This window comes from Primulina tabacum, chromosome 7 (assembly GCF_025594145.1).
Source record: "Primulina tabacum isolate GXHZ01 chromosome 7, ASM2559414v2, whole genome shotgun sequence".
Lineage (NCBI taxonomy): Eukaryota > Viridiplantae > Streptophyta > Magnoliopsida > Lamiales > Gesneriaceae > Primulina > Primulina tabacum.
The window spans coordinates 15,464,840-15,490,235 of NC_134556.1; the positions used below are offsets into that span (position 1 = coordinate 15,464,840).

The 25,396-nt window shown below is 40.6% G+C and overlaps 2 protein-coding genes across 2 annotated transcripts; one reads left to right on the forward strand and one right to left on the reverse strand.

Moving 5' to 3' along the window:
* Nucleotides 1–54: 54 nt before the first annotated feature.
* Nucleotides 55–9,307, reverse strand: LOC142550586 (uncharacterized). Its single transcript, XM_075659659.1, has 3 exons — nucleotides 8,837–9,307; nucleotides 519–641; nucleotides 55–462 (listed from the first exon to the last, which is right to left on the reverse strand). Exons 1-3 carry the CDS (start codon nucleotides 9,305–9,307, stop codon nucleotides 55–57), a joined length of 1,002 nt encoding a protein of 333 aa, XP_075515774.1.
* A 5,034-nt stretch (nucleotides 9,308–14,341) lies between these two features.
* On the forward strand, nucleotides 14,342–15,472 carry LOC142550587 (uncharacterized). Its single transcript, XM_075659661.1, has one exon. It carries the CDS (start codon nucleotides 14,342–14,344, stop codon nucleotides 15,470–15,472), a length of 1,131 nt encoding a protein of 376 aa, XP_075515776.1.
* Nucleotides 15,473–25,396: the final 9,924 nt, after the last annotated feature.

Below are 25,396 nucleotides of genomic sequence, written 5' to 3' on the forward strand. Positions count from 1 at the left end.
CGACATTCTTCAACACGAAAGGCATGACAACATAGCAAAACGTGCCTCCCGTGGTCATGATGTTGGCCTTGCCTTATCTTGATCATTCTTGGCCAGGGGAATTTGATGATACCCCTTGTAAGCATCCATGAAACTGAGCAGTTCATATTCAGAGGTGGATTCCACCAATTGATCAATTCTGGGCAGAGGATAATGGTCTTTGGCGCAAGCCTTGTTGAGATATCTGAAATCAACACACATCTTACACTTTCCTGTAGCCTTTGGTACCAGCACCACATTCGAGATCCAGGTAGGAAATTGTATTTCTCGAATGTGGCCAGCTTGCAGCAAATCTAGAACCTGTTCATCAATTACTTTGTCCTTCTCGGGTCCAAAATGTCTCTTCTTCTGTTTCATAAGTTGAGATCCCGGGAGGATACTCAGATGATGTTCATCTACTTGGGGAGAGATCCCGATCAATTCCTGCTGGGACCAGGCAAACACATTAACATTAGTTTTAAACAGTTTATTAAACTGACCCGAGTTAATAAGTCAATGTCCAGAGCAACCCGGATCTCCTTTCCTGGCCCGATCACGACCACCTTTTGCTCCTCCTCAACCATAAACTGGACTTCCCCCTTCTCTACTGTATGGACCCGAACCTAATTCATCGTCTTAATCATTATTATGATCATTTAATTAATATGGGTCTAAATTTTTTTAAAAAAATACATAAATGCGGAACATAATGAAATCCATATGATATACATATCAACATAAAGTACAAGTCTTGTACAACATATGTTTATCTCAACTAAAATTCAGCCACTACATCAAGTACTGAAAATCAATCTACTCTAAGTCCGGATCTCCACGCTAATCTTGAATCTCTCATCCTCTTCGTGACCCTGATCCTGTCCCACCTGTTGTCATGCACACATACAAACACAACAACAGCCGGATAACTCCGGTGAGAATATAATCCCAGTATAAACAATGTATACATGCAATCATATAAACAGATATAAAAGCATGAAACAGATATCAATAGCATGTATCAAATCTGAAAGACATGAATCGATAAAAAGCTGTAAATAAACTCTAGACTCGTATCTCAGACTCGACTCATCTCTAATCTAGGGATCCCGGTTCCTGGATATTACCATATACCGAATCTCCGCAATAGAAGCCGATCTGCTCCTATGCAACATCCATATAAATCAAACATCCAATGTCTTGGCATATCCGCCAAAGACTTGGCATATTCGCCAATAACTTGGCATCTCCGCCCATGACTCAATAAATGCTTTGCTATAACTCAATAGACTACGCATATCAAGCTTATAAATTGCAAATATCAATGCAATAAATAAAGTATGTGGTTTTTGGGAAACTCAAGTCCAATCTGACTCGAGTCGATCTCCCGGATAACATTGATTTATACCTTTCTTTTGTTGGGGTTCGACTCTGATCTGTCTTCGAATCCTTTGATATATCAATCTTAAAACACATTCCCAATAGGTATAATATGAATATACAATCTCAATCAATACTAGATATAATTAGAACTCAATCAAATTCTGTTTCAACGGCACAACGGCACCATCTCGATATACCCAGCAACACAATATCAATCAGATATCAATTCCCACAACTCATAATCAATAACAATACAATTCTGATATCAAATCTCAATCAAATCAAATCAGATAAATCCTAACAATTTCATACGGTATCTGTTCTTCAATCCGGTTTCAATTATACGATGTCTAATATATCAAAAACACCATATATCATTCATATCCGATTCCTTCAATATAATATTTTCAAATCCTATCAAAACATAAGAAAAATTACGTCCAGTTGAAGCTCTTGTCGATAGGATCACAGTACAGAACTCGGATTTAAATTATAACGGACGGATCTTGTGAAATCAGAATCTCTAACATCAAGAACTTGCTAATTTCTCACGAGCTTCTCTTGGTTTTCTTCTTCTGAAAGTTTGAGGAAATGAATACATTTACATAATAAATTGCATGTTCAAGGACATATGGCTCATCCTTTAGGCTGCCGTCTCGCGCATATGCGCGACCCTCCTCGGTGCATAAGCGCGAGGCATTCTGTCTCGACGCATAACTTCTCGGTAGCTCTCGACCAATCCTTTCCGTCTAAAATCACATCAATTATCAACAAATCATTTCCGATTACAATAATCAAAACCTCAGGCATTACATTTCTCCCCCCTAAAATCTGATTTCGTCCCCGAAATCACAGGCACTCAAATCAGATATCAAATCAGATACAATAAAGAATGGAGAATAGAAGCTAAATAAGAAGACTCACATCAGTGAAATAACTCTGGGAATCTCAGCATCATATCTGACTCAATTTCCCACGTAGCTTCTTCGATGCCATGACGACTCCACTGAACTTTCATAAGCGGAATAGTCTTCGTTTTGAGTTGCTTTTCTTTATGATCAAGAATCTGAATCGGCTTTTCGAAGTAACTCAGTGTTTCATCAAGTTCGGCCTCGCCTGACTGATTAATATGTGAAACATCAAAAATATACTTCCGCAATGGCGATACATGAAAGACATCATGTATTCAGATAGAGAAGGCGGTAATGCGAGTCGATAGGCACGATCTCCTATCTTCTTGAGAATCTCATAAGGACCGATATATCGTGGAGATAACTTCCCTTTCTTGCCAAATCTGACAACACCTCTGAAAGGAGAAATCTTCAGGAATACTCGGTCTCCTGCCTCAAATACCAACGGTCTACCTCGAACATTGGCATATTTGGCCTGTCTGTCTTGAGCCGCCTTCATTCTCTTCGGAATCAGCTTCACTTTTTCTGTCATATCTCTGATCATATCAGGTCCAATCTAAGGTACCTCAGAGATATCATCCCAATACAGCGGGGATCTGTACTTCTTACCGTACAACTCTTCAAACGGTGCTATCTCAATACTCGTCTGATAGCTGTTGTTGTACGAAAACTCATAAAGTGGCAAATATTCTTGCCAACTAGTGCCAAAATCCAGCACCACTGCTCTCAACATATCTTCCAATGTCTGGATAGTTCGCTCTGACTGTCCGTCAGTCTGTGGATCATATGCGGTACTCAGATGTAACTTCGTACCTAGAGCTTGCTGCAAACTGTGCCAAAAGTGCGAAGTAAATCGAGGATCACGGTCTGAAATAATCGACTTCGGCACTCCATGTAATCTGACCACCTCTCTGACATAGATCTCTGCCATTTGTTCATGTCTATATGTCATCTTATAGGAATAAAGCATGCTGATTTGGTCAATCTGTCAATCAAAACCCAAATCGCATCACAACCTCTGGAGGAACGCGGTAACTTCGGCACGAAGTCCATGGAAATGTGATCTCATTTCCATTCAGGAATGGACAAACTCTGTAATAGACCTCCTGGTTTCTTTCTCTCTCGGCTTTCACCTCTTGGCAATTCAGACATTTGGATACAAATTCAGCAATATCAGCTTTCATCTGTTTCCACCAAAACTGTCTTTTCAAATCATTGTACATCTTTCTGCCACCAGGATGAATACCGAATAGACTACTGTGCACTTCTGACAATATCTGTCGTTTCAACTCTGAAAAATCTAGCACAACAAGACGACTATTCACATACAGTACCTGATCACGTACCTGATACTCGGATTGATGCCCTGCTCTGACCATCGATATCGAATCTGAACATTTTGATCAACTTTATGATCCGCTTTAATTCTAAAAATCAGCTCTGGTTCGACTTGAACATCATATAATCTCAATGGTTTACAATCTGTCTCAAATACCAATTCAGACAAACAGCAATCTTCAATCAAATTTGAAACACCAATCGTCGATAAGGACAAAGAACATACCTTTAGACTTAGTGCATCAGCCACTACATTCGACTTTCCTGGATAGTACTTGATTTCACAATCAAAGTCTTTAAGCAAATCAAGCCATCTTCGCTGCCTCATATTCAATTCGGACTGTGAAAACAAATATTACAAGCTTTTATGATCAGAATAAATCTCAAACTTCTCACCGTATAGGTAATGTCGCCAAATCTTCAGTGCAAAGACGATGGCTGCCAATTCAAGATCATGAATTGGGTAGCGAGATTCATGTGGCTTCAACTGTCTCGAGGCATAAGCAATCACATGTCCCCGCTGCATCAAAACACAACCCAATCCTCTGTGAGAAGCATCACAATAAACAACAAAATCACCAGTACCTGATGGAATCGTCAATACAGGAGCACTGGTCAATCTCTTCTTCAATTCAAGAAAACTGGATTCACAGTCTTCTGACCAAACAAATGGAGCATTCTTCTGAGTCAGCTGCAGTAATAAGTTTAGCAATACTGGAAAAATCTTTAATGAATCGTCGATAATAGCCTGCTAGACCCATAAAACTGCGTATCTCTGGCACAGATGTCAGTCTCGGCCAGCTGATCACGGCCTCAACTTTGTAGGATCAACAGAAATACCATATCCAGATATAATGTGACCCAAAAACACAACCTGTCTCAGGCAGAATTCACATTTCGATAGTTTGGCATACAATTTCTCAGTTCTCAGAATTCTCATAACAATTCTCAAATGCTCAGCATGATCAATCATATTCTTCGAATATATTAGAATATCATCAATGAAAATAATCACAAAATCATCAAGGTACTTCTGAAACACACGGTTCATCAGACCCATAAACACAGCTAGAGCATTCGTCAAATCAAACGGCATGACAATAAACTCATAATGTCCATACCAGGTTCTGAACGTTGTCTTCGAGATATCAGAATCTCTGACTCTCAGCTGATAATATCCAGATCTCAGATCGATCTTGGAACATACAGAAGAGCCCTGCAACTAATCAAATAAATCATCAATACGAGGTAAAGGGTATTTGTTCTTTACCGTAGCCTTGTTCAGTTGCCGGTAGTCAATGCAAAGTCTCATTGAACCGTCTTTCTTTCTCACAAACAACACTGGAGCACCCCAAGGAGAAACATTCGGTCTGATGTAACCCTTGGCCAGTAAATCTTCCAACTGCTCTTTCAGCTCTTTAAGTTCAATCAGTGCCATTTTGTACGGAGCTCTAGAAATCGGAACTGTACCTGGTACCAATTCAATGCTGAAGTCTATCTCTCTGACTGAAGGCAAATCCTGAATCTCATATGGGAAGACATCAGCAAACTCACAGACCACTGGCAAATTAGCCAATGACGGGCTTGATTTCAGTAAGTCAACTAAATACACAAGGAATCCCTCTGCTTCTTTCTGTAATAATCGAGTCATAGATAACGCAGATATCAAAGGAATTCTCGATCTAGAACCCTTACCGTAAAATTTTCATTCGTCAGCCATCTTAGGTCTGAATCTCACAATCTTATGGAAACAATCAACGGTAGCTCTGTACTTGGTCAGCATATCAATACCGATAATACAGTCGAAATCAGACAATCCAAGTACAATGCAGTCTAACTCAATCTCATGACCGTCATACTGTAGTACACAATATTTCACAGAATTCACTGATATCAAACCTGTCCCCAAAGGAGAAGAGACAGACACTACAGCAGATAAAGACTCAACAGGCAATGCATGACTCAATGCAAATCGTTCAGATATAAATTTATGAGAAGCACCCGTATCTATCAATACATAAGCAGGGTAACCACGTAAAGAACAGTTACCTGCAACAACATCATCCGATGCTTCCTGGGCCTATTCTTCTGTCAAAGCAAATACTCTGGCCTGCTGTCTAGGAGGCTGGCTACATCTCTGGCTTCCTCCTGGCCTCTGTTGTGACGGAGTAGTAATCGGTGGTGGCTAGAAAAAATGAACAGCTGATGATCGTCTATCAGTCTGAGCCACTGATCCAGCTGATTTTGCTCCCTGGAATCCCTGGGAACCTTTCTGTGGACATACCCTGGCAAAGTGTCCCTACTGTCTGCAGATACGGCAACTACCAATCACTCTCTGGCATTGCTCGGTTGGATGTCTCCCTCCGCAAGTTCTGCAATAAGCCCTGGTATAACTCTGGCTCTGTCGAGAACCACTGGAGCTAGAAGCACTGCTGCAAGACTTCTTAAACTATTTTCCTCTGGATTTCAGATAATCTTTCTTTCCACCACTACTACTGCCACTCTCAAATCTGGGAGGGGGTTGCGATGGTCTCGGTGCTGGAGGAACATAGGAAGCTCCTTTGTGTCTCATCAGACCTACTTCAGCTCCTTTGGCTCTATTCAGGGCATCAGCAAAATTATTTGGTCGCCCAGTGTTCACCAATGTAAAAATCTCTGGATTCAGCCCATTGATGAACTTATCAGCAATAGCTTCGTCATTCTCGGCCACGTGTGGAGCAAAATCGCAACAAGGTAGAGAACTTGGCCACATATTCTTCTATATTCAACTGACTCTGTCTCAAATTTCTAAACTCTGCACCCTTGTCTTTTCTGTACGATACTGGAAAAAATCTTTGATAGAACTCAGTTTTAAAGACATTCCAAGTGATATTCGTACCTCGATGCTCCAATGCTCTCTTTGTCGTGATCCACCAGTTTTTTGCAACGTCATGCAACTGGTGCCCAATCAATCGGACTCGGAGCTCATCTGTGTAATCCAAAGAATCAAACAACATCTCAATATCATCTAACCAACACTCACAGTCAATAGAAGTCTCTGTTCCTTTCAAGGTTGGCGGTTTGAACGCTGAAATCTCTTTAGTAGGGTTTCCATCGGTGTTGCTGTCACATCCATCGGATTAGCAGAAGTACTACCCTGTTCTGGTACTCTTCGAGGAGGCATATCTGATTATCAAAAGGATTAGTAACCAAATACAACAAACCTGTTTCAGTCCTCCTCCGATCATCTTACTTCTGATCAAGAATCGGTTCTGTTTCATTCTCAATAATACACGTTACCAATCAAATCAGATAGTCAAGTAAACATGTATTATATAAAGCAGTAACACATGCTAGCATTCAAAAGTAAGGAAGAAAACTCAATCTACCCCGCTCACTAGCTTCTATCTCATTCTAAGGAACCTACTGCTCTGATACCACCTGCTATGGGGACCCGAACCTAATTCATCGTCTTAATAATTATTAGGATCATTTAATTAATCGGGATCTAAATTTTTTTTTTAAATACATAAGTGCGGAAAATAATGAAATCCATTTGATATACATATCAACATAAAGTACAAGTCTTGTACAACATATGTTTATCTCAACTAAAATTCAGCCACTACATCAAGTACTGAAAATCAATCTACTCTAAATCCGGATCTCCACGCTAATCTTGAATCTCTCATCCACTTCGTGACCCTGATCCTGTCTCACCTATTGTCATGCACACATACAAACACAACAACAGCCGGATAACTCCGGTGAGAATATAATCCCAGTATAGACAATGTATACATGCAATCATATAAAAACAGAAATAAAAGCATGAAACAGATATCAATAGCATGTATCAAATCTGAAAGACATGAATCGATATAAAGCTGTAAATAAACTCTGGACTCGTCATCTCAGACTCGACTCATCTCTAATTTAGTGATCCCGGTTCCTGGATATTACCATATACCGAAACTCCACAATAGAAGCCGATATGATCCTACGCAACATCGATATAAATCAAACATCCAGTGTCTTGGCATATCCGCCAAAGACTTGGCATATCCGCAGATAACTAGGCATCTCCGCCCATGACTCAATACACGCTTTGCTATAACTCAATAGACTATGCATATCAATCTCATAAATTGAAAATATCAATGCAATAAATAAAGTATGTGGTTTTTGGGAAACTCAAGTCCAATCTGACTCGAGTCGATCTCCCGGTTAAAATTGATTTATACCTTTCTTTCGTTGGGGTTCGGCTCTGATCTGTCTTCGAATCCTTTGATATATTAATCAGGAAAGACATTCCCAATAGGTATAATATCAATATACAATCTCAATCAATCCTGGATATAATCAGAACTCAATCAAATTCTGTTTCAACGGCACAACGGCACCATCTCGATATACCAAGCAACACAATATCAATCAGACATCAATTCCCGCAACTCATTATCAATAACAATACAATTCTGTTATCAAATCTCAATCAAATCAAATCTGATAAATAATAACAATTTCATACAATATCTTTTCTTCAATCCGGTTTCAATTATACGATGTCTAATATATAAAGAACACCATATATCAATCATATCCGATTCCTTCAATATCATATATTCAAATCCTATCAAAACAAAAGAAAACTTACGTCCAGTTGAAGCTCTTGTCGATAGGATCACATTAATGAACTCGGATTTAAATTCTAACGGACGGATCTTGTGAAATCAGAATCTCTAATATCATGAACTTGCTAATTCTTCACGTGCTTCTCTCGGTTTTCTTCTTCTGAAAGTTTGAGGAAATGAATACATTTACATAATAAATTGCATGTTCGAGGACAAATGGCTCATCCTTTAGGCTGCACGTCTCGCGCATATGCGCGACCCTCCTCGACGCATATGCGCGAGACATTCTGTCTCGACGCATAACTTCTCTGCAGCTCGCGCATATGCGTGCCCTCACCCGGCGCATATGCACGAGGTTTCTCTGCCATACTCGCGCATATGCGCGGGTCCTGTTGCACATATGCGCAAGGTTCTCTGCCTACATCGCGCATATGCTCCCGTATGGGTCGCGCATATGCGCGAGGGCTCATCCTCGCACATAATTCCAAAGCTTCTTTCGCCATTTCCGGTCCAATCCTTTCCGTCTAAAATCACATCAATTATCAACAAATCATTTCCGATTACAATAATCAAAACCTCGTGCATTACATCTATTATCCTCTCCTCTTCCTCCTCCCCACCACTTGCTCCCTTCTCCTCTCTCCGAGCCTTCTTCTGGTCCACCTGGACTGCTTCCACATAGAATTTCCGGGAAGAAGGTTGATCTCCCAAAACTTCACCCACTCGGATTCCCACTGAAAACTTAATCTTCTGGTGGTATGTGGATGCTACAGCCCTTAGCTCATTCATGGTCGGCCGCCCCATAATAATATTATAAGATGATGGGGCATCCACAACAGTGAAAGTTGTCATTATAGTTTTCTTCAACTCTCGAGTGCCCAGAGTTAAGGGTAGGACAATCTCCCCCTCTGGATAGACAACATGGCCAGAAAAGCCAAAAAGTGTTGTTTCCACTGTCTCCAATTGGTATCCCTGCAAATCCATCTGTACGAGGGCTTCCTTGAAAATAACATTCACAGAGCTACCCGAGTCAACGAAGACCCTCATGATGTCATAATTTGCTACCCTAACTTGAATTACCTAGGCATCATTGTGGGGAAGATTGAGGCCCTTAAGATCCTCCGGGCTAAAGCTAATGATAGCCTCACTTCTCCTCACTCCCTCAACTTCCATACAATCCCCCCTACTCCCGGACTTCCGAGCCCGATTGGAATCACCATTAGTAGATCCTCCAGAGATCATTTTGATTACCCCTAAGATAGGGGCGAGGCCTTCTTTCTCTCGAGCTCCGAATTCTTCCTCCTACCGGGAGCGTCTCTCGAGTCCTCCCGGGTACTAGGTCCTGAATGCCTAGTTGTCCATGGTGGCAATCTCGGTCTCTTGCTAGATGGATCATATCTCGGGACAGCAGGTGGGACATAATCCCTCTTCAGCGTCCGACAGTTCTCAGTGTTATGATAACACACTTTATGAAGGGTACAAAATCCCTTCTTCTCGGGCCTAGTGAATTGTTGAGGGGGAGGCATGTCCCTGCTACACTCCTGGACGTCCTGGTCCCTGATGATTTTCAAGGGTACACGATGAGAAAAATGTCTGGGATTACCTCTTCTCAATACTCTCTCCTCGAGTCTAGACACCCGGTCACCCTTTTCTCTCCTTGACACCTCCCTCTTCTGCCTCTATGCCTCTTCCATATTAATATACTTCTCTGCTCGGGCCAACAAGTCCTCGAAATCCCCGGGCGCTTTCTTTGTTAGGGATCGAAAAAGTTCACCTTCCCATAGGACCTAAGTGAATGCAGTAATTTGAGTCTCGAGGGCATAGGAAGGAACATCTAGAGCAACTCGGTTGAATCTCCGGATATAGGCCCTCAAACTCTCTTCTAGGCTCTGCTTTACTTCAAAATGACTGAAGGCAGTTTTATTTTATTTCTTGCTGCTACAGAAGTGGTGCAAGAATACCTTCTGGAAATCCTCGAAAGAATGTATACTTTGAGGACTCAACCTGTGGGGACCCGGACACTAACTCATTCTTCTTAATAATCATTAGTATCAAAAGGATCAAATAAATAATCTGGGTCGTAAATTATTTTTTTTAAATGTTGAACACCTTATAGACAAGTGTACAAAATTTACAATAATTTAGGTCCTATCTCATTCAAATACAAGATCAAGTTTAATGTCTACAACAAGATCCAAAAGTACAAGTCTTGTACAAAAGAAAATCATAACAAACTAATGTTCATTCACTACATATCAAGTGATGAAAATCAACTCTACTTCTGGGTCCGAATCTGCACTCTAAACTCAATCTCTCATCAACAAGATCCTGTCCCACCTGTTGTCATGCACACATACAAACACAACAACAGCCGGATAACTCCGGTGAGAATTATATTCCCAGTATAAACAACGTATACATGCATTTCATATAAACATATCATAATCTGAAAGACATGAATCAATATAAAACTTTAAATCAAACTCTTTGATTCTTAATCTCTGACTCGACTCTTATCTAGGGATCCCGGTTTGAATAAGAATGCAACAGTGTGAGAACCCAGGATTTTACGATCCGAAGCAAATCAAGTAAGTAATACGAACTTGAAGTTTACCTCAAACTAAGTTCGAAAAATTTTCGTTACAACTAGATAACTTGAATATTAACTTAGATTTTCATTAAATTTAACTCGAGGAAGCAACTTCAAAGCTCGGGGATTAGCTCAACAGGAGGCCAAGCTACAAGTAATTGCATCCATCGGAGTAGTGTCACGAGAGGAATAAAACCCCAGCTCAAGGACTCGATCTTTCAGCTCGAAGAAGCTCAACCAAGCTTGTCCTAACAAGACCAAAAAGGGAGCTGTAAGTTGAGCTAAAAGTTTGGACAAATTAAGTATGCAAGAAATGACCTTTGAGTAAACCCATAAAGGAGCTAAAGGACTAAGACACATTAATGATGCAGGAAATGACCCTATAGAAGATCAAGGTGACTCTTGAAGAATGCATGGGAGTTTGAACAACAATTATGGCTAATCTTGAACATGAGGAAAGCATGGAATATTGCACCACCATTATAACTAAAATTAAATCCTTTCTTGGACCCAAAGAAATCGGCCAAGTCAAGGTGGAAGGTATTTTTTTTCTATAAATACCAACTCAAGGATGATAGAAAAGTGCACCAAAAAGCCTTGAGAAAATTCGGCTCCCTCTTCCCCTCACTCTCCAAAATTTCGGCCAAGCAAGCAAGGAAGAAAGAAGGGAAGTTCGTGCAAGTCGAGTACAAGAACCTTGCATCGAAGTGTTGCTTGATCAACAACAGAATTCGTTAAAGTTACGCCGAAGTGCTGCCCGATTTTTCAGAAGACGTGTTGTATAAAAATCTGCAAATACGGTAAGTGGGCTTTTGTTAAATATTTTGTTGTATTTTTAAACTTTGATATGAATAACGCGACATACATGAAGGTGTGTCCCTTTTTCGAAATTATTGGTATGCTCTGTTTAAAATTTCGATCGATTATGTATTTCTTCTATGCTTCGAAATCTTTGGTTCCGCTGTGTCTGTATGAAGAGTCTGAAAATCTGAAAGCTCTGAAAAGTTCTGTCTGTTACTTCTGAATTCTGTTGCACTGTTATGATTCGAATTTGAAATGGGACGAGAATTGTGGTTCTGTTCTGGCCCCCATTGGTGGGTATAAAACCATCTTCTGTTCTGGCCCCCATTGGTGGGTATAAAACCATGTTCTGGCCTCACCCCTTAGAGGACTAACATATTGGGGACAATTTGGCCATGGAAATGAGATGAGTAACAGTGTTCTGTCTGTTCTGATATGTTCTGTTCTGAATTGATTTAATCTGTTTCTGAATTGTTCTGAATCATCTTATGAATTCTGTCATTTATTTGATTTGTCTCTGTCCTGATAAGCTAAGAATATTAAGTTTTGAAAGTCTGTTAAAAGAACGTTTTAAGAAAACTAAGTTCTATATGTACCTTTGGAATCGATCGACCCCCACTTGCTGAGTGTTTCTCAAAACACTCACCCCTTACAAATTTCAGATAAAAATGAGGAGCAACTGAATGAGGAAGAGAAAGATGCTTTCTGGGGTTGGTGAACCGGAGATCAAGATCAGAACTCAAGATTTTGCTTTCCTTTCGTTTCTGCTATTTGAAACTCTGATGTATTTCTAATTCTATTGTCAATGTAAAGACAATGTTTAATTTATGAAAAAGACTGGTTTTTGGCATTTTGATACGAGGCTTAATTGTTTTCAAGTATTGTTAAACAATGTCGGATGTCATCGATGCTTCGGACTCGGGGCGTGACATTTAAGTGGTATCAGAGCCGCCATGTTCATAATCCCGCTGGGATTTTGACAGACAAAATTTGACAAAGTCAAATTTTGGCAAAAGCCTAGTGCAATCCTATCTAAATCCAACATTCATTCTTTCCGAAAATTTTCCTTGAGGAATTTGAAAATCTAGCCCTTCAATTGTTCCGAAAATCCTTAGCATCGAAAACTTTCCACGACAACTTTGTTTCTATTTTTGTGCTTCCTATCCTTTATACGATTCTGTGCTTTACTTCTATCTTATCCTAGGAAATGGCTGCTCCATGTACTCGCGCTCAGGCTGCTCTTCGTATGCGTCAGCTTACCATAGATAATCAAGCTAGGGAGATTGCGACTCTGAAGACGCAACTGGCTAGGGAGAAACTGGAAAAACAGGAGCTTAGTGAAATTAGGCACATACTGGAGACCGACGTACATCAACTTACTCACCATCTGGATTTGGCTGAGAGCCGAACTTCTACATATACCGACTGATTCAGCTCGCATCGCGCTCTTAGCTTCACTCAACAGGGAGTTACTGGAGAGAGTAGAGATAGAACGAGGACGTGCTACGCAGGCCCGTCAGCGCCAAGAGGAGTTCAACGCCAAACAGGATCGGTACATTTCGAAGCTTCACGGCACTATGGACAGACTTCAAGAGCAGAACAACTACCTACATTTGGTGATAGAGAACATGGAGGAAGAGGAGGTAGCACCGATGGAAGTGGTCGGAGACGACAGCGCCAGTGACAGTGACGACGGAGAGATGTTCGATTAGATTAGCATTATAATAAAGTATCTTGATTGTAGTAAACTTGTGACTAAGAAATTATGTGTACCAAGATATTTTGAAACTTTCTATTATCTTATTGCACATTTAAAAATGGATGAGTATCTTATTTAAATGTTTTTATCTTATAGGAAACCAACATGGACTTTCAAAGCATTATAAATAAACTTCAGAAACAACTTCAGGAAAAGGAGTCAGAAATTAAAACACTAAAAGAAAAAAATGAAAAACTCGAAAGAGATAACTACCAGTTGGAAGGGAATAACGTGTGCATGATGGAGGATCTTCGTGAGTCCAGAGTGGAAGAGAAGAAACTACACGAAGACGTTAGACGTTTCGCTGCTTATCATCTAGAGTCGGAACGTCAACACGAGATCACCAAGCAAGAGTTGAAGAAAGCGCAAGATAGAATTTTTACGCTCGAAATCCGGGGTAATAGTCTCCTCAAAACACAACTCCGTCTTGAAGAACGAATCGGGGAGCAAGAAATCGATGAAAAAGTAAGTCAATCAACAATACAAGAACTACAGGACCAAGTAAACAACCTCGATTACCACAACACACAATTGCAGAATTACATCGAGCATCTACAAAATGAGATGGTCAATATGGAAGAACTCATGGAACAACTGGAAGAAAACCCTGTGGAAGAAGAAATTAATGAAGCAGTAGGGGACGGAGAAGTAATAGACGAGTAGAGAGAGAGAGTGCTAGAATAGACTTCGATTGTATCTAGAAATATTTGGTTAATCATTTGTTTTGAAAAGATTGGTTGTATGAAATATCTTTACAATTTAATGAAATTATTTCTTTATATAAATATTGTGGCAAACAAATTAATAAAATACCTGTTTATAGGAAATGGCAGGCAGACCACCCCGAAACAACCGTAACCCTCGTGGCGCCAACCAAGATGAAAACCCACCACCACCACCTCCGAGAGTAAATCTCAGCCAAGAAGATATGATGGCAATAGCTACTATCGTAGCAGCGACGTTGCAAGGATTCGTAAACCCATTGGCTAACGCTATTCAACCACCTCAAGAACCACAACCGCGTGGGATTAAATACCATTATGAATCCCTCAGAAGAAATCGAGTTCCAACTTTCCATGGGAATCCACACCCAGAAGTCAGTCATAATTGGCTCAAAAATGTCGAATCGCAATTACACCTACTTGAAGTACCTGAAGAATTGAGAATAGAGGTTGTAACACCGTTTCTGGAGGACAGAGCACGAAAATGGTGGGAAACCATGTCACCGTCTCTAGCCGAAGTGGAAGATATCACATGGCAGATTTTTAAGAGAGAATTTCTGAAACAATACTATCCAGCCGAATTCCGTCTGCAGAAGCTGAATGAATTTGAAACTTTCAGGCAGACACTGGATATGACAGTACTGGAATATACCTCAAGGTTTAATGATCTGGGAACCTATGTCCCAACAATTATGTCCGATGAAACCTTGAAGATGCATCGTTTTAAAAGAGGACTGAACAGCCGGATTCAATCGGCTTTAGCGGTGTTCATACCAAACAACTTTACGGACTTGATGGGCGCGGCAATGAGTGCGGAAACAGATATTAAGCGCCGAGAAGATGAAAACATGAGTAAAAGACCATTGGTCAACCAAACTACTCAAAATGGTCCCAAATATAAGAAGCCGAATCATTCAAGTGGATCCCCAAGAGGAAATTTTAACAGTACTGGCAACACCGAAGGAAAGTGGTGCGATACATGTCGACGGAAGCATGTTGGGGAATGTTATCGGAAGACAGGTGCTTGTTTTAAGTGCGGAAAAGTAGGTCATAGAATTAAGGACTGTCCAGACAATAAGGACAAAGGGGCGGGGCCCAGCAAACAACATGAAAACAAGACCAATGCTCGGGTTTATGCTATAACCCAAGAGGAAGCCGACAACACCAACGAAGTGGTGGCAGGTACCATCTTACTCAATAAAATGCCTGCATATGTTCTGTTTGATTGTGGAGTCACACATTCATTTGTGTCTAGAAGATTTGCTAAAAAGCTTAAACTTGAGCATAATATTCTTAGTGAGACGTTAAGAGTTGCAACACCTGCCAGCAAAACAATTTAAACACACAAAGTGTATCGAAACTGTAAAATTTGTATCAGCAATCAAACTTTTGAAGTGGAATTAATTTAACTCATTATGGTTGAGTTTGACATCATCCTTGGAATGGACTGGTTAGCCAAAAATCATGCCATAGTGGACTGTCAAAAGAAAGATATTAGACTTCAAACTCCGACAAAAGGGGAAGTCGTATATCACGGAAAATCCAAAGAAAGAAAATCTCTACTATCGGCTTCACAAGCCTGGAAAGCTATAAAGGGAGGAGAAGAAATTTACTTGGCAGTGATCAATGAAATCAAAGAAGAAGAAGTCCCAAAGTTGGAGGATATTCCAATTATTCAAGAATTTCCAGACGTTTTCCCCGAGGAACTACCGGGAGAGATACCAGAAAGGGAAGTAGAATTTGAAATCAATTTGGTCCCTGGTGCTGCACCAATATCAAAGGCACCATACCGAATGGCTCCAGCTGAATTAAAGGAGCTAAAGGAGCAACTGCAGGAATTACTAGACAAGAAGCAGATTCGCCCCAATGCATCCCCATGGGGAGCCCTAGTGCTTTTTTTAAAGAAAAAGGACGGAAGCATGAGGCTATGTATTGACTACCGGGAGTTGAACAAGATCACCATAAAGAATAAGTACCCACTCCCAAGAATAGATGATCTTTTCGATCAGTTAAAGGGAGCCAAGGTCTTCTCAAAACTAGATCTGAGATTTGGTTACCATCAGTTGAAGGTCAAAGCGGAAGATGTAACACCCTCGACCGGTTTTAATAAAATAACAGCGGAATTTTAAATTTTCTAAAAAGAAAGAAGGATTTAAAATACATGTCAATGTATAATCAAAATATATACATGATCAATCAAATGATACAACAAAATACAAAATATCATTCTTGTGATCATGTTCAAAATGCTATCAAAATAGTTTTCTTCCTTCCTTCTCTATATGCACATGACTCCGGCCCACAATCAACGTCCTGGCCCGTCGCTCTTATCTGCATCACATGAAATAACTGAAATGAGCATAAAACTCAGCAAGTGGAACTTTTACATAGCAATGGATACATATATCATACTCTGTAAAACATGGCTTTGAAATCATTAAATACCATCAGCTCTGAAACATGAATAACATAGCATAATATAGCAATAAGATGGTATTTCTCTTTTCTCTGTTGGATTGATATCTATATAGTAACTCTATCTCTGTACCTATATCCCATCGACATAAATCGATAACTCTGAGGGATATAAGCCTATGGTCGTTGATCAACTAATTGCATGCAATCTATGACTATGTATCTATCAATCCAATAAATCATTTAAACTCTCTCTTTGGCATTAAATCAAACACTTTGAAGACTCTTTTCTCTTGTATTCCCTTTTTCACAATTGAGACATAAAAATGCCTCCATAATATACAACAAAGTGTATCAATACATATCACGAATCAAATGAAGGGAATAACACATTAAAACCATTGAAACACCATACATATATTATCATGTGAGCACAAGGAATGAAATTCCACTTACAACCACTTGGAACCTAGAATATATCTCTTGGTACACAACCTACAAAAATAAATCATGAAATACACCATCAACATCTCAATAATCATAAACCCATAACAATTAATCCATAAAACCAACACAATCACCAAACCCATGATTTCTCCCAACACCAAAACCAAGAATAAACTAAACCAAAAGCTTACCTTAGCTTCCTTGAACCCAAGTAAACCTTGCTCTCAACACAAAACTCCAACAAGATGCAAGAATCTTAGAGATGAAGTGAAAGGAAATGGAACCCTAGCCTTCACTTGAGGAGAAGAATCGAGAATGAGGGGAAAAGAATGAGGAAAAGTGAACAAATCTATGCCTTATATCATTAAAATCTCGAAAACACGCTTTCACTATTCATCGACCGCAGATGCGCTCCAACATGCACCGCGGGTGCGGTGTGCCTACGGCAATACAACCAAAATTCTGAAACTGACGACCGCGAGTGCGGTACAAAACTTACCGCGGGTGCGGCGCCTCCACCGCGGGTGCGGTAACTATCACACCGCGGGTGCGGTGTCTGTTCGGAAATCCACCAAAAATGCTGCAATAAAGACCGCGGCGGCGCTGCTCAAATTACCGCGTGTGAGGCCCGGGGCCGAAGAGGGCGGGGGGTGATCGCCGGTGCCATCAGTTGCACGGACAATGAGCGGCTTCTGGCAGGCTTCTAGGTGGAGGGAACATGAATGAACCGACCCACACGGGAATGAGAGGGATTCCGAGACTGTTCAATGTAATGGACTGTACAGTTGAAGAGGGCTTAAAAGATTTGATTTGTACTACTCATATCACGAATGTGCATCTTCTTTTCGGTAGCTCATCACATAAAAACTCCAAAGTTAAGCGTGCTTGACTTGGGGCAATTTTGGGATGGGTGACCTCCTGGAAAGTTTCCCAGGGTGCGTGTGAGTGAGGACATAAGCACGCTGGAAAGACTCATCTTGATACAGTGAGGAGAGTCGTCGAATCAGGGACGTTACAAGTGGTATCAGAGCCAGGTTCTCTCTTAGTACGGTGTGGTTCGGGGACGAACCAAGCGGAAGCTGGTGGGCATGTGAGGCCCGGGGCCGAAGAGGGCGGGGGGTGATCGCTGGTGCCATCAGTTGCACGGACAATGAGCGGCTCCTGGCAGGCTTCTAAGTGGAGGGAACATGAATGAACCGACCCACACGGGAATGAGAGGGATTCCGAGACTGTTCAATGTAATGGACTGTACAGTTGAAGAGGGCTTAAAAAATTTGATTTGTACTACTCATATCACGAAGGTGCATCTTCTTTTCGGTAGCTCATCACATAAGAATTCCAAAGTTAAGCGTGCTTGACTTGGAGCAATTTTGGGATTGGTGACCTCCTGGGAAGTTTCCCAGGGTGCGTGTGAGTGAGGACATAAGCACGCTGGAAAGACTCGTCTTGATACAGTGAGGACAGTCGTCGAATCTGGGACGTTACACTGCGGGTGCGGTCTGGTCTCGGCCAAAACAAACTCTTATGCAACTAAAATCGAATCGCAACGCTGATACAATACAACTACCATCAACTAATATCAACAATGCCACAAAACAATAATAACCAGCAATACTATGACCCATAATCAAAAATCTTAACATCTAAACCAAATAATCCATAAACATACGAAAACTTAAACCATACCGTTCACCAGGCTTGGCTATTACAATCTCCCCTCCTTAAGGGAATTTCGTCCTCGAAATTGACGTCACTACGCAAAAAGCTCGGGATACTTCTCTTTCATCTCATCCTCTGTTTCCCACGTGGCTTGTTCAATCAAATGATTCCTCCAAATGACTTTAACAATGCCGATCTCTTTGTTTCTCAAAACTCTAACTCTGCGATCCAGAATCTGGAACGGAATCTCTTGGTATGTCAAATTCGGCGTCAAATCCAATGGCTCATGGCGAAGAACATGGGAAGGATTCGCAATATATTTCCTGAGCATGGAGACATGAAAAACATTATGAACTCTGTCAAGATCTGGCGGTAGGGCTAACCTGTAAGCTCGATCACCAACTCTGTCCAAAATCTCAAATGGACCAATAAATCTCGGCCTCAACTTTCCCTTCTTGCCAAACCGCATCACACCCTTAAGAGGTGCTATCTTCAAGAACACTTGGTCGCCCACCTCAAACTGCAACGGCCTACGACGCACATCAGCTTAACTCTTCTGTCTCGACTGTGTTGTCTTCATCCTCTCTCGAATAACAGCAACAACATCAGCTGTCTGTTGGACCAACTCTGGATCCAACATCTTCCTCTCACCAATCTCGTCTCAATACAAGGGCGATCTACACTTTCTGCCATAAAGTGCTTCATACGGTGCCATGCCAATCGTCGCTTGGTAGCTATTATTGTACGTGAACTCAACGAAAGGCATTTGGAATCCCAGCTACCAGGATAATCAATAGTACAAGCTCTGAGCATATCCTCTAGAATCTGAATAACTCTCTCTGATTGATCGTCGCTCTGGGGGTGATATGCTGTACTGAGTGCTAACCGTGTACCCATAGCTCTATGTAAACTCTTCCAAAACTCTGAAGTAAATCTAGGGTCACGATAAGACACGATCGACACAGGAACACCATGAAGTCTAACAATCTCTGCTATGTACTCTTCGGCATACTGGTTCATAGAATACGTCGTCTTGACTGGAAGAAAATGCGCTGACTTGGTCAATCAATCAACAATAACCCAAATAGAGTTAAAACCTTTCTGCGTCCATGGAAGACCAGTCACGAAGTCCATCGTAATATGCTCTCATTTCCATTGAGGAATCGGTAATGACAGCAATGTCCCAGCAGGTCTCTGATGTTCGATTTTCACCTGCTGACAAGTTAGGCACTGAGAAATAAACATGGCAATATCTTTCTTCATACCTGGCCACCAATAGAATCTACGAAGATCCTGATACATCTTGGTGCTGCCTGGATGTATCGAGTATGGCGCGGTATGTGCCTCTGTCAAGACGTCTCGCCGAATATCATCACCAATAGGAATACATATACGGCATCTGAAAGTCACCAAACCATCTCCATTCAATCCAAACTCTGAATTACCTCTCTCCTCTACTCTGGCTCTCAACTCTGTCAACTGTAAATCATTGACCTGCTCTCTACGGATCCTGTCCGTCAATGTAGCCCGAATGACCAATGCTGAAAAGCGAGCAATGGTCCCCGGAACAACCAAAGCTATCTCTTCTCGCTGCAAATCTAACAACAATGGCTTCTGAATCAAAGAATTCAAAGATGAACTCGACTTACGGCTCAAAGCATCTGCTACAACATTTGCCTTCCCTGGGTGATAACTAATCGTCACATCATAATCTTTGACAAGCTCTAACCACCATCTTTGTTGCATATTGAGTTCTTTCTGAGAAAACAAATACTTCAAACTCTTGTGGTCCGTGAAAATTTCACGCTTTTCGCCATATAAGTGATGTCTCCAGATTTTCTGGGCGAAAACCACAGCTGCCAGTTCCAGATCATGCGTAGGATAATTTTTGTCGTAGTCCTTCAACTGGCGAGAAGCATAAGCTATAACCTTTCCACGTTGCATCAGCACTGCACCGAGGCCCATCTTCGACGCATCGGTATAAACAACAAACTCCTCTGAACCACTGGGCAATGCAAGTACCGGAGCTGTCGTCAATCTATCTTTCAACTCTTGAAATCCACTTTGGCAATCATTGGACCACTCAAACTTCACAGTCTTCCTCGTCAGATTGGTTAACGGCAGGGCAATCTTGGAGAATTTTGAAATAAAACGACGATAATAACCCGTCAAACCAAGAAAACTGCGTACCTCTGATACAGTGGTAGGGATAGGCCATTTCTGAATCGCCTCGATTTTCACTGGATCAACAGCTATACCATCCTTCGAGACAACATGTGACACCTCTGATCGGTTTTAATAAAATAACAGCGGAATTTAAAATTTTCTTGAAGAAGGAAGGGTAAAAGTTATTGACATAAACATCTTTACAAACAAAGTAAATACATGATCAATGAAATGATAAAACCAAAATCCAAAATATCATTTTTATGATCATGTCCAAAATGCCATCAAAACAAGACAACAGCCGGATAACTCCGGTGAGAATAAATCCCAGTATAAATAATGTATACATGCAGTTAACTGAATTAACATAAAAGCATGAATTATATCTTATCACATGTACCAAGACTAAGCCTAGTCTGACAATGTGCAATGGGTCAGTGACTATACTGTCAAAATCTAACCCCTCTGTCAGTGACTCTCACTCAATAGCTCTCTGCTTTCTACTTCTAATTCAATAGAATAAACATAATCATTAAGACACAAATGTATAAAAACAATACCATACAAGTTTGTTGTTTAGGAAAACTCGAGTTAAATCTAACTCAAGTCGATCTCCCAATTAACATCAATTTATACCTTTCTCTTCTCGGTCTGATGAAGACGAAGTCTCGTATTCCAATCTATCCATACCCAGTCGTGCAATGACAATCGCATAAATACAATATCAGTATATAAATCAATTCAAGACTTGTTCTGATCAATACTCAAATCAATACATAATCTGATCCATATCTTAACAAGGCACAATCTAATTCATATCAACGATATCACGATACAATCGAAATCATTACAGAATCTGACCAATCTAAATCAATGGATGTTTCGACGGCAGAACGATACAGTCTCGATAACTCCGTCAATCTCCACATCACAGAGATACTACCAGAATTCATAATCAGTACCAATACAATTCCTAATCTCAATATCGGTACACTTAAAATCAGTAATAACTCAACTCTGATATCAAATCTCAATCAATTCAACTCTGAAAATCATAACAATTGTATAACCAGTCTATTCTTTAATCTAACTTCAATTATACAATGCCTACTGTAGCAAAAACATCATATCTGATTCATATTCAATTCTGACAATATCATAATTTCAAATCATGTCTAAACGTAACAAAACTTACGTCCAGTTGTAGCCTGCGTTGATAGGAACACAATACTGAAGTCGGATTGAAAAACAGACGGGCGGATCTTTCGCAAATCACAAATCTATAAGGTAAAAGGCGTAAGGATTATTTCATAATCCTCCTCAACCCTTTTCTCAAATCCTCAAGAGGAATGACGTGCACTTCCTATATATATATATATCACTTTGCATGAAATTGAAACTGTTGCTGATTTTCCACAAAACTTCAGCGGCGCTCGAGCGGTTAAAATGTACCGCTTGGGCGCGGAACACTCTGCCCGAATACTTAGCTATTGTCCATTGGCGCTTGGGCGGTAACTCTTTACCGCTCGGGCGTCACAGGTTCTGTCCAAACCCTACTCTTGTGCAACACTGGCGCTCGGGCGGTTATTTGCTACCGCTCGGGCGCCAAAGGTTCTGTCCAAAATCTCTGCTCACAATGCAACGACGCCCGGCTTCTCCTATTCAAGTTCATAAAACCTCAATCATGTCAATTAATCAACGTCTGATTACAGTAATTAAATCTCGGGCCTTACAACATTAAACTGGAGGGGAATAACAGAAGAAACTATACCCAAAGATCTCAAAAATAGTTCGGACATAAAAGAATGAGTAGCACCTGTATCAATCAATGTCGTAGCTACTCTGCCTGAAATTAAAATAGTGCTCGAGATCACAGAAGAATCATGGTTTATACCTTCCTTTGTCATGGTGAAGATGCGACCCTGCACCTTCTCTTTACTCTAGCCTCTCGGACAATCCTTGGCAATATGGCCTGCAGTGCCACATCGATAACAAATATGAGTACCAAATTTGCACTCTCCTCGATGATGCCTACTGCACTTGGGACACAATGGCTTCTCAGGATCAAATGGAACTGCCGATGGTTTAGGACTCGGCTCTAACTTGCCTTTCCCTTTGAAACTGCCCTTTCCTCTTTGACTTGAACCTTGGCCTCTTTGAGCAATGGCCTGCTGCCTCGCTTGTCTCTCCCTAGTAATGTCTTTCTCATCTTGCTCGGCCAACAGAGTATTAGCCACAATCTCTTTGAACGTCACAGCCTTCGACATATTAACGTCCCTTCTGATATCTGCTCTAAGGCCTCTAATGAAATGAGCACCCTTGTCTTTGTCATTGGAGGCAATGTATGGGGCAAACAGACAGCCCTCCTCGAACTTCAGAATGTACTCATCAACATTCATACCTCCTTGACGAAGCTCTAAAAACTCAGTCACCTTCCGTGCTCGAAGTGCATCAGGGAAGTACTTGTCATAGAAAAGATCAGTGAACTCTTGCCACTTCAACGCCGGAACATCCACACTAACCTTGGTAGCATTCCACCAAATGCGTGCAGTCTTGACTAACATGAACACTGCACATCCAACTCTGTCTTTGTCTGCATAGTTGAGATGATCAAAAATAGCCTCAAGTGCCTTGATCCACACTACTGCCACCAACGGATTCAGTGCTTCCTGCAAATTCAGGCGGATCCATCCTCTTGAAAGCAGTAAAGATCCCATCAGTACCAACTGCTTGTGCCACTTGGCCTCTCACTTGACCTCTACCTTGACCTGTACCTTGCAAACGTAGTAACTGTTGGATCTGCTCACTGTGGACCTTAGCTTGCTCTTTCAATAACTTGCCGAACTCATCGACAACTCTAGAGGAAAAATTATCCTCACCCTCTGAAGCCTTTCTCTTACGAGGCATACTCCTACAATGAGCTCACACGATACATATCAATAGATAACAATGAATAGATGTAGAAGAAGACATACCAGGACTGTTGAAAGTAGACGAAGTCATATGCATTGGTCCGAAGAACGGTGCTCTGATACCACTAAATGTTACACCCTCGACCGGTTTTAATAAAATAACAGCGGAATTTAAGATTTTCTAAAAAGAAATAAGGATTTAAAATACATGTCAATGTATAATCAAAAGTATATACATGATCAATCAAATGATACAACAAAATACAAAATATGAAAGGGATCGATTTTAGGGTGCCCGAATGCGCAACGGAAGCTCAAAATTTTCGATTTTTACAAGAAAATTCGAGCACCACTAGTACTAGCATGTAGCATATACAAAAACACCAAAATATCATACATAGGGTGTTTATAGAAATGTACATATCAATCTTAAAAGATTGATGATGGCTCCAACTAAGGTGTAAACACCTTAGCTCTTGAATGACAAGATAATCTTCAAGCTTCCCTTTGAGCCCACCTTGCTCAAATATTAAGCCCACCACCAACTAGCTAGAACCACTCTAATTTTGCACTAGAAAAATTAGAGCATTTTTCTTTGAGAAGTGTATTGTTTCCTCAACAATTGAAGAAGCAAAAATGGAGAGAATATTATGCAAATTTCATTCATGGTGAGGGGAGGAGAGAAGGAGGAGTGTTTTTCTTGGTTGTGGAAAAAGTTGAGTCAAAAAGTTGCATGCCATGCCTTAGATATTGAAAAGTTGACTCCCAACTCTTCACCTCCCCATGCACATTCTATTTGGGCATGTAACAATTACAAGGCCCATGGAATTTATTTAAATGTCTCAAACACATTTGAGTCCATTTAAAACTTTACTTGATTTTACTCAAGCCCACTAGTTTAATAATTATTTTCTAATTGGGCTCTACAAGGTCCAATGTTGTTTAATTAATCCAACACTTGAATCAATTTAATTATTTGGACTCTACTAGGTCTACTAGTGTTTAATTAATTCAACACTTGAATTAATTTAATTTAGTCCATAATAATGTTTATGAAAATCACAATTTTCAAATACATTACTCGTTTGGCCAACTTTTAATTTAGGAACACTTCCTCAAATTAAAAGTTACATTCTCCTTATAGAAGTCATACTTCTATTTTATTTACGCTTATAAACTCCTTTATAAGCCGTTCAACACATTGAACAAATTTAACTTCTCAACGGGATCTATAAAGCTAGCACTTGTGTGGCCCTCAATGGTTCATTGATACAACTAGCCGTGGGTTCACATCTCTATGTGATTCGGACTAAACATGTCCTTATACGAGCATACCCCAATTGCTCCATTCTTACTTATCAACTCCTTGATAACGAGAACGTCAGAACTCAAGTCTGATAGTACCCAACCAATCATGTTAAACGCCTAGCTGCATCGCTTACATGATTCCTTAGGTATCAAATGATAGTGCCAGCAGGAACCATTCAATTATGGTTAGCGTACAGTACGGTCCCTTTAACTCATATATCCCGACCGATTCGACAACCATTGGTATATCGAGAGTTGTCAATGAATCGATACTATGTGTCATGTTGTAGTTGCATCGATGGTGTAATCTATGAAACCCCTTTCATAATTACCACCATATTCTGATCAGAGATTTCA